Source organism: Rousettus aegyptiacus, unplaced genomic scaffold (assembly GCF_014176215.1).
Source record: "Rousettus aegyptiacus isolate mRouAeg1 unplaced genomic scaffold, mRouAeg1.p scaffold_m13_p_1, whole genome shotgun sequence".
Lineage (NCBI taxonomy): Eukaryota > Metazoa > Chordata > Mammalia > Chiroptera > Pteropodidae > Rousettus > Rousettus aegyptiacus.
The window spans coordinates 27,945,969-27,956,649 of record NW_023416284.1 but is presented as its reverse complement, the minus strand read 5'-3'; the positions used below and the strand labels follow the sequence as shown (position 1 = coordinate 27,956,649).

General features: G+C 43.6%; 1 protein-coding gene across 1 annotated transcript; it reads right to left on the bottom strand.

The window, feature by feature from the left end:
- Positions 1–3,482: 3,482 nt before the first annotated feature.
- On the bottom strand, positions 3,483–4,783 carry LOC107499492 (olfactory receptor 2A12-like). Its single transcript, XM_016123699.2, has one exon. The coding sequence runs from the start codon at positions 4,413–4,415 to the stop codon at positions 3,483–3,485; it is 933 nt and encodes a 310-aa protein (XP_015979185.2). The 5' UTR covers positions 4,416–4,783.
- Positions 4,784–10,681: the final 5,898 nt, after the last annotated feature.

Sequence of the window (10,681 nt, the reverse complement as noted above, 5' to 3'; positions counted from 1 at the left end):
AGTCACTCCAACATTTCCTATAATACTGGCTTAGTGGTGACAAATTCCCTTAGCTTATTTTTGTCTGGGAATCTTTTTATCTGTCCTTCAATTCTAAGATAGCTTTGCTGGATAAAGTATTCTTGGTTGTAGATCCTGGGTCTTCATCATGTCGAATATTTTGTGCCAAGCCCTCCTGTCTTGTAGAGTTTCTTTTGAGAAATCAGCTGCCAGTCTTATTGGTTTTCCCTGTAAGTAACTATCTGTTTTTCTCTTGCTGCTTTAATATTCTTTTGTATTTAACCTTTGGCATTTTAATTATGATGTGTCTTGATGTGGGCCTCTTTGGATCTCTGATTTTCAGAATTCTCTGAGCTTCCTGGGGTTTTCATTTTCTTCACCAGGTTAGGGAAGTTTTCCATCATTATTTCTTCAAACAGCTGTTTAACATCTTGATTTTCTTCATTTATGCCAATCAGATGGATATTTGGACCCTTAATAGTGTCCCATATGCTTCTTAAATTATTTTTATAGTCTTGTTATCTCATCTCTTGCCATTCTGATCGTGTGTCCTTGGCTTTCCCATCCTCTAGATAGGGCATTTGATCCTTTATTCACTTTGTTTATTCCTTTGTTTATTCCATTTAAAATACTTCTCACCTAGATAACGTGTTCTTCACTTCAGACTGGTTCCCTTTTATAATTTTCACTTCCATTTTTATGTTTTTTTACGAAGTTCTCATTGAATTTATCTATATTTCCCAAAAGTTCATTGAGCATCTTTATAATCAGTGTTTTGAACTCCGTATCTGTTAGATTACTTGACTCCATTATTTCTGGATCTCTGTTCTATTCTGTCATATGGTTTCTGCTTCTTTGTCTTCCCATTTTGGCTGCCTTTCCATGTCTGTTTCTATGTACTAAGCAAAGCTCCTTAGTCTCCTGGTCTTATTAGCAAGGATTTGTGAAGGAGGTGTCCAGTGGCACAGTCCTGAGAGGGGTTCAGCTGCAGACCAAATTTAGCCCAAACCTCTGCCCCTCTGGGGCCACCTGTAAAGATTGAGCAAGCAATCCACAGATGCTCTGCTTATAGTTGCCTCAAAAGGCCACACCAGAAACTAGGGCCAGCTGCCTCCAGTATGAGTCTAGGAGCTGCTCAGCAAGGAGTACCTGAATTTGGCTTGGGTGAGGCCGCCAGCTGGGGGAGGTGGGGTTTCAGGGAATCCTCTGGGCGGAGCAACCTCTGTTATCCAGTCTGATAACATCACAGCTATGGCGGCGTTGCATCTGTGCACTGGGACAGGGGAGGGCTCAACAGGGAACAATGGATACTGCCGGCACTTCTGTACAGAGTGAGTTTCACTTCAGTCCTCACTCTGACAATGTCTCCCTGTATGGCCCTGGCGCCCACTCCGCGCAGCTGAATTGGCACTGGTGCTCAGAGCAAGCAGGTCCGTCATCGCAAAAGTCCGGTCACAGGAACAGCCCCTGTAAGAGGCATCTACTGCTGCTGATGCTGCAGCCTGTCTCACTCAGCCACTTGAGACCGGGCAGCCCTGTGTCCTTGCCCCATCCTACCTTCTGCCATTGCAGGGTGCATTCTTGGATTTCTTCCTAGCTATATGGCTTGTTTCTCTAGATCCCAGGCAAATTTTCCTTGCTGCTGCTTCTTGTTTCCATCACAACTTTGATTTGGTTGTCAGAGGGATGAACAGCGCCTCTATTATCTACGCCATTTTTTTTGTCCTCTAACAATATCTTATGCTATTGAACACAATTATTTGCTACCCACTATGATAAATACTTTACCTGTTTATCCCATGTAATCCTTCAAACAACTCTGAAGAATACACTATTTTCTTCCCATTACCAGATGAGGAAACTGAGATTCAGAGAAATGAAGTAACTTGCCCATCATGACTGAGTTAATAAAGGGTAGAGCTGGGATTAGAACACAGAAGCCTGACTCTAGAGCCTACTACACTCACTTCACAGTACTACCAACAATCTTATGAAAAGATGTTAAATTCACTAGCAACTAAGGAATTACAAATGAAACAAAAATTGTTGCCACTTTCCATCTATGAGATAGATAAGAACATTAGAATGTTTGAGATACATAAACCATATCAAATGTGGATGAGAATGAAAGGTGTAACTACTTACTACTTGGAAGGAAATTTAGGAGTATATAGTAAATTTGAAATTTCTTTGATTCTACAATCTGCAAAGTCTACTATTCATAAAACCTAGAAAAAAAATACTTATATATGGAGAAATGTCCAAGATGTTAGTTGCAGAATTATTCAAACAGTGAAAAATTGGAAGTAATGTTCAACAGTAGATAACTGAAATATTGCATATCCAAACGCTTATCAAAGAGAATAAGCTAGGCCTATAATTATCAAATGGGTAGATGTCAGAAACATGATGTCTAGTTAAAATTTTTCCAGAGTGATGCTGACATCATGCTATCATTAAAAAAATTTAAACTCACACAAGAACAATTCTATATATTGTTCATTGATAGGACTGCATATAAGGAAAAGTTTAAAAACACACCAAATAAATTTTAGTTTAACCATAGTAGTTGATTCAGGGCAGTTGGGAATAGTCAAAAAACACTTTAATTTTATCTGTAATTATTTAATCCTTTTTTTTTTTAAAGACAGACTAAATATGGCAAAATATTGACATGTTTATTTTGGGTATGGAAAGTTGGAGTCTTTGTTATATTATTTTCTATAATCTTAGTGTATCTGTCTGTCTCTCTCTTTGTGTCCCTGTCTCTGTCTTTCTGTGCACGTATACACGCACAGACACAAAGATGCATACAGATATATAGATATAAATATACACATTTTTTTCTTTTATAAAATATATATATTTATTTATTTTCTCAAACTCAAAGTGAGATTTAACATGTAAAACCAGATAAAGTTGGTTTTACAAGCTGAATTCAAACCAGGTCAATTGTTAGCCACACTATTACACAGATATGTCTAAAATAATTTTAGATTAGATTTTATAGTACCTATTGGAAAAATCAGTGCTAAATATTATTTGTAAGTACATGTCAGACAGTAACACAAGACTGTTTTCCTGCATAATCTGTCTATTCTTTGTGTCATTTACACTCTTCAATCCGCCCCCAAAAACATGTGCATTTGTTAAACCTTTGGCTATGATCATATTGCACTGACACACACTTCCAGAGATGAGGGAAGAACCCAGGAAAAGCAATAAAACAATGGCTTTGAACCATAAGGACATAGTCTTTGTAAAAGAAATCCTTTGCTTTCAATACTTAACAGTCATTGGGTGGTGGCAGCTGAAAAATTTCCAACCAATGGGGAGACCTTCAGTTTAAGGGTAGCCATACCCTCTCCTGGCTACTCACATCCCCAGGAAGGCTCAACTTGATCAGAACTATGTGTTAGTTGATGTCACGTGAGCCCCATCAAGTCTGCCCATGACTCTGGGCAATTCTGAAATATCCTGGGTCATTGAGCTTGTTGTCTGCCACCAAGTACTTTCAGAAAAGCCCCCTTTACATCCTTGTTCCGGAGGCTATAGATGATGGGGTTGAGGAAGGCAGAGACAACATTGTAGAACAGGGCCAGCTTCTTGTCCCGCTCTGGGTCATACCAGGAGCCAGGCCTCATGTACATGATCATGGCTGGACCATAGAACATGGTGACTACAGTGACATGGGAAGCACATGTGGAGAAGGACTTGAGTCTCCCCTGGGATGAACGGATTCTCAAGATGGAGGCAAAGATACGGACATAAGAGGTCAGGATGAGGGAAAGTGGGACCAAAAGCAGAATGAAACCCAAGATGAAGTCCAACCAGTCATTGAAGGATGTGTCTGCACAGGCTAACTTCAGGACAGCAGGGACCTCACAGAAGAAATGGTTTATCTCGTAGGAACCACAATAAGGCAGACGCATGGTGAAGATAGTATAGATCAGGGCCCCAGAAATGCTAATGGACCAACAGACTGTCACCATCTTGATGCAAATGGGACGGCTCATGAGTAGAGTATAGTGAAGGGGGAAGCAAATGGCCACATACCTGTCATAGGCCATAATGGCATAGAGGACACACTCAGCAATCCCCAGAACCAAGAAGATGAACATCTGGGCTACACAAGCTCCCCAGGAGATAGTCCTCCTTGGACATAGCATATTAACCAACATCTGGGGCATGGTGGTGGTGACATAGCTCATGTCCACCACAGAGAGGATACTGAGAAAGAAGTACATGGGCGTGTGGAGGTGTGAATCCAGGTAGATCAGGATGATGATGAGTCCATTGCCCAGAAGGGTGATGAGGTAGAGAAGGAGGAAGAAACTGAAAAGGGCCATTCTGACATGCGACTCATTGGAGAAGCCAAGGAGGATGAACTCGGACACAGAGCTGTGGTTCTGCATGGTGATCTGCTTGTTCAAGACAGACAGGACTCCCTGTTCTGTCCTTGGCCTTGGGGGAGGAAGGATGGTGTTGAAGAGTCACACACACAACATCTTGCAGAGTCCCTTGCACAGAACTGGTCAAAACTTTGTTGAGCTGGATGAAAGAGGAAAAGAGAGTTAGCGAAGCTCTGGCACTGGAAAATAAATCAGAAGATTTGGATTCATACTCATAATAGAATATAGGATATCTGACTGCCCATATGCCCTTCTCTGGAAACCACCCTCACCCATAGCTGGGGACCCAGCAAACCCCTGGCCACTGCCGAATTCCACCAAGGGTATATACTTGTTCAAATCCAGGGGACAATTCTCTACTAAGAATTTAAAACGATGACACTGAAAGTCTGTGTCAGTGGGCTGTGGGTGCCTCATGTACTTGTCAGCCAGATCCGATATGACGGTGACTCAAAGCCACAGGGGAACTGAAGCTGTAGAGGGGAATAGGAGAGGCCTTTCAGACATGATAAAAGAGCAGACATGTGGGAAGCAGAAAAGAGAGGCCTCACAGTCCTGAGCAGCTGAGAGAGTGACTCTGCTACACTCAGTTTCCCCCCGGCCTGTCTGAACTTTGTTTCTTGTGCTTGGGTATCTGTGGGATTTTCTATTGAATCCTTACAATTACCTGCCACGACCACATTTTAAATCTAGTTCTTCCTGAATGTCTTGCAGTTGTCACTTACTCACGTGTGCAACCTTGGGCAAGTCCCTTCAAACCCATTGGCCTCAGTCTCCCTATCCGTTAAATAGAGATGAAACAGCTATGACACAGGGCAATGGCCCGGAGCATGTGAGATCCTGTCAAAACATTTTGCAAAATACTAAACACTAGATAAGTACGAGGGGCCAGTGTAAGTGGAATGAGTCTGGAAATCATAAGATCAGGGGCTGGTTCTGACAGCACTGATTTTTCATGTGATATTTGGTAATTCCATACCCCTCTGCGAACTTCACAGCCCCATTTTTAAGTGAGGCTGTTGGACTTGAGCACCTCCAAAAGATGCTTCTGGCTTCTGGCTCTGCTGTTCTTTGATACAAGGGACACCAGGCTGGAGTCCTGCGATTGCATCAGGGCCATGAGCAACGAGCAGAGCTAAGCAGGCAGCTGAACAAGATTGTGTTGGTCAAAGTTTCCTTCTGGGAGCTGGAGGCACGAGAACAGAGAATAGGACAGTACAGAGAGCATAGGCTCAGGTGTCAGCACACCTGAGTCTTGTAGCCTTTTTAATTACTTCTAAGTCGCTTAGCCTCTTGGAGTCCCATGTTCATCTTTTGTAATGTCCCCATCTAGAGGGGAGATTGCATAAAATATACCCAGGGTATTGAACCTGCTCAACAGATTTTTAGGCAATGAGAAGCTGAATGGAAGGAAGAGCGGAGGGTGGGGAGAGGAGTGGTTGTGGCATTTTTAAGCTTCTGAGGTTCCAGAAAACGGCTTAAAACACAATCATGGAGACTGATTGTCACAGGATGGTGGTGGAAGTCTGGGAGATGAAAACATTGTCTGAGGCTGTAGGGCAAAAGACGGTGGCGTGATATTTTTGTGCTGAGCTTTAGGTAACATCAATAACTAAATGAAGAATAAAGTCCCAGATCAGCAATGTTTGCAAAGAGAAGAACTAGGGAAATCAGAGTCTTGGACATTGAGAGGAAAGACTTTCAGGAGATAAGGACTGGCCAGCAGTGTATATGGCAAATCCTGAAGCCGGGATGATGAGGGCTGCTCACACTCTCCTTGCTACCAGTCCACATCCCAGATCTGGACTTTTTCAGTGCTCTCTTATTGCCCTCCTTTCTTGGGCCACCCACCAGCAGATAATGTTTCATCTCTCATGCCCTTTCTCATGCCTCCTTACTGGAATTTAGGTCTTTTCCCATCTGGTTCTAACCATTTTTCAAGTCTGTGTGATTCACCAGTACTTCAGTGAGATTTTGAGCCATAATGTTCACCAAACATCAAAAGGATCCTGGTCTGAGCAGCCAGGGTGCCCTCCTCTCTCTGTCCCAGATTTTCCAAGCCACCTGGCCTTCTCAGTATCTATAGTATATACAGTGCAGATTTCACCACTCTTCCTTTGAGCTATATATCTGCTGGAAATCTTTCCATAATCCTTTCTGCTTCTTCACATCCCACCAACCTTCAAAGCTCAACTTGGTGTTTCTTCCTTTTTACCCAGCCAGCCCAGCCTTGTAGATTTGGTGCTTTGTCTTCCCAGCCAGGCTGTAGACAGAGGCTCTGTCTCGTTTAGATCTCTCCACAGGATCTAATAGGGATCCACAGACTGCTTTCTGGGGCCCTGTTTCAGTGCTAATTTTCTCTGCTTTAAAACAAGATTCTGCTCTATCTTCCACCAATCTATTAAGTGCCAGGACCGGCCCTAAATCCTGGTTCTCTGGCTGCAATGCATGTCAGACTCTTAACTGCTGCGATCTGCTGTCTCTCTCAAAGGCAGCTGTGAAGAGACAATTACACCAGTCCTTCACACAAGGAACATGCCATATTCATATCCACTCTCCTTTCTCCACCTGTCAATGCCCCCCTGTCCCTTCCCAGCATCTGCAATTCTGGTAGAGAAGAAAAGAGCAGATTCCCCATCATGGGGCCCACTGGGGAGCCTCACAGCACATTCTGGGTGTGGGAGTGGGAAGGTGCCCCTGAGAGGGATGTGTACAAGTCTGGAAATGGCTATGAAAGTGCACTGGAGGTCCCACTTCTGTTCAGTGAGGGCAGGTGCCCCTTTCTCGCCTCCCCCAGTGAGTGGGCAGAGGATATCCAGTAAAGGAAACTCCCACAACCCCTCCCTCACTTCCACATACCAATGACCAGTACCCCGTTCTTCTGCTCAAGCAGCTTCCTTCACTCCTGCAGCAGCACCAGCCTGGTTTCTCCTGGTCTCATGTGATGCAGGAGAAAGCAGCTCACCCCTCTCCTTAGTCTGGTGGCTCTACCAGGCACATCCGCACTTCTATTAAGTGTGTCGGGTGCAGAGCAGCCCTTTCAGCTGGCAGACCCAGGGATCATCTTCACATCAACACAGAACTGGAGAGTGGATTTTCAATCCCTGATAACCCCTGAGGATTCCCCATCTATGCTAATAAGGGCAGCACAGAACCTCTGAGTGGATGAATGACATAGCCAGGAAGTTCAATGGCCCCAAGACATTTCAGGCTTGGCCCCTGGAGCTAGTGAGCTGGGCTTCCTTGTGAAGTTTTCATGTGGGGACTGAAATTTCTTCCCACTGAGACTTAGCGCCACGTGGAGTCCTATGGCTAGCTGCCACATTCCTGTGTGACATAGCAATAACACTCATAAGTGTTTTGTTTTTCTTCCAGAGCACTTTTTTTTTGTGTGTCCTCAAGCACTTTATCTAAGGCTACACACCTAGGAGAGGTAAAACTAAGGCTTAGCTATAGATGACATAAATGCTGCTAGTACTTATTAGTGTCCTCATAACTACCATTTATTGAAACCTATTATTATCTAAGACTCCAAACCTCGTTGTGGTATAAGCACTACCAAACCTTGTACCAGAGCAATAACTACCTACTATTGACCCTTTACTCTTCTCGGATGCTGCACTAGGCACTATACATAACATAATTAACCCTTACAACAAGGTTGGTAAGCCACTGATAAATCAGGAGACACAGAGAGTTTCTAGGAGAATTAAGTTGTTTGCACCATGTAGCAGATATGTTGTATAGCCAGATTTGAATCCAAATCTGGTAGATTTCAAATCATTCTACTGTAGCACCTCTGTGACCAACATGTAATACTGGTTTACAAGGTGTGTATAGTCATGCTGTTGAGTGTCTATAAGGCTGGGTATAAGAGCCAGGTGGTCAAAGACCATTACAGGTATATAGTCTTCCACAGACCCACTTAGAGAGCACTATCCCCACTCTCGTGGGTCCTGCTAAAATTTCAAGAGAGAAAGGCAAGAGACTGCCTGAGCCACGATGACTGCTGGGGAGGAGCCTGCCTCAAGGGTGGGAGGCACTGACCAGTTATAAGAGGTGGTCTAGTCTAGCAAGGTAGAATTCAACTCCCAAAGGTCATGCTCAGGGCAAGATGAAGGCCAGTTTGGATACTAAGAGACTTAAGGCCAATGAGGAACACTTTTACCTCGGTAGAGGTCAGTGAGGAGGAATCCAGGTCAAGTGAAACTTAGGGATCAAAGAGTATCTGTGTGCAGGAGTAGGGCCAGGGCCGCTGAATGAGACTTGAATGGTAGCACTGTATGAGTCCTGGTAACTAGGAAGGGTCTTAAAAGAGCAAGTGATCTTAAAGGACAGGTTCTCAAGGCAAAGACCAAAGAAGTCTTGTTAGTACAACTGGAGCATGAATTGAAACAAGCCAGCAGCTGAGCAGGACTGGATGCTGCCCCAGAGTGTGGGACTGTAACTGCTTAGTCCTCAGAGACAGCACATTCATCCCGGCAGATTTTTAGGGCTCACAAACATTAGCCACAGTACTTGGCCCCAACTGTGGGGAGACAGCAAAGGATTAGATTGGATGGAGTGATTTTGTGTCCTAGTTTTCATGGAATAGTTCTGGTTTATTCCTGTTGAGGATCAATTAACTCCTGTGATTATTTGATTTTATTTATTTTTTGTTCATTCTCAAACTGTTTTTATTGAGGTGAAATTCACACAACATAAAATTGACCATTTTACAATGAACAATTTAGTGCATTTAGTATTTTCACACTCAGAATGTGTCTGAGTTTGGACGTTATGTGGTATCCTAGGTTAGGGGGCCGTGAGCCTGGAAGCCCCCTGATCTGAGGCAGCCCTACCCAGGGCACAGGCGGTAGGTGTTGCACAGTATAGTTATAGATTTGGGTATAATTTCTCTCCTGACTATTTGTCTGTTCCCTACACCCTTCCCTTCCCCAGAGTCAGGTTCTGAAACACCCAAAGACACAGAGACCATGTTTGTTGTACAACACAGGAAAAAAAGGCCGCACCGATTGGAGGCTGAATGCTGCCTCCACTAGTTCCTCACCATATGACATCGCCACATGGAGAATCACTTTCCCCTTCTGAGCCTCATTTCACCATATTTAGAACAGAAAACAATGCTACTAGGGTTAAGAAGGTGTGTGTAAGGTGCTTAGCTCATGTTCCAATATCCAGAAAGGGCTCAGTCAGTGGCAGGTCCTGTCCCGACAGCAATAAGTGAGCAGAATTAAGGGTCGGCATAGTTCTTCTCCAGTAGGGGGCCAGGACACCCTGTAGCAGGGACTGGAGCCCAGAGGCCTGGATTCACAGCGGAGGGCTTTTGCCCAGGTCACACACATGCCAAGCAGGTAGAAGGGGACAGTACCCGTGTGGTGGCAGTTTGGTTAATAATGTGAACTTCACATGATCGTTCTGAGGATTGAGTGAGTAAGATGAAGTATTTAACATAGTTTGTGCTCAAGATATGGGAGAAATTATAGTTACAATCATTATCATCACCATTTCTCTGAGGTCACACAGCTGGGAAGTGGTCCAGATGGGGCGGGAGCCCGGACCTGTACCCCTCTGAAGCCTACTTCCATTCCAGCACGCTTCTCACTTCTCAGCTTAGTTTCTCTTCACCTAATGTTTGGCCATGGTTTATTAAATTTTTATATATGTGTGGAAGGTTAATATATGTAATATATATATAGTTGGATTTATTTTGCTACAATTTTATTAAGAATTTTTGCCTCTGTGTTCATGAGGAATATGGGTCTGTAGTTTCCTTTTTTTTTTTTGTAATATCTTTGGTTTCTAAATCAGAGTGATGCTGGCTTCCCAGAATGATTTGGGAACTGTTCTCACCTTCTAAAAGAGTTAGTTCAGACTTGGAAATATTTCTTCCTTAGAAGATTGGTAGAATTCACAAGAGAATCCATCTGGGTCTGGAGTTTTCTTTTGAAAAGGTTTTAACTCCACATTCAGTTTCAAAATAGATATATCGCCATTCAGGATACCTCTCTCTTTTTGAATGAGCTTTGGTCATTAATGTCCTTTACTAAGTTTGTCTATTTTATCTCAGTTATCTAATTTATTTGAATAAAGTTGTTCATAAAATTCCTTTAGTATCCCTTTAGTATCTCGCCCACCCTCTTGTGGTTCCCTCACACACGTACTCCTCTGAAGACTTGAGTGGGCCTCCTGCAGACTTCCAGGGCTCTCTCTCTCTGTGCGCTCTAGTGCTTTGCGCTGTGAACTGTAGCCGGCTTGGCCTCTGTCAG

What these genes read in the sequence shown, in the direction of transcription:
- LOC107499492 (XM_016123699.2), bottom strand. Translation starts at nt 4,415, where the DNA reads ATGCAGAACCACAGCTCTGTGTCCGAGTTCATCCTCCTTGGCTTCTCC.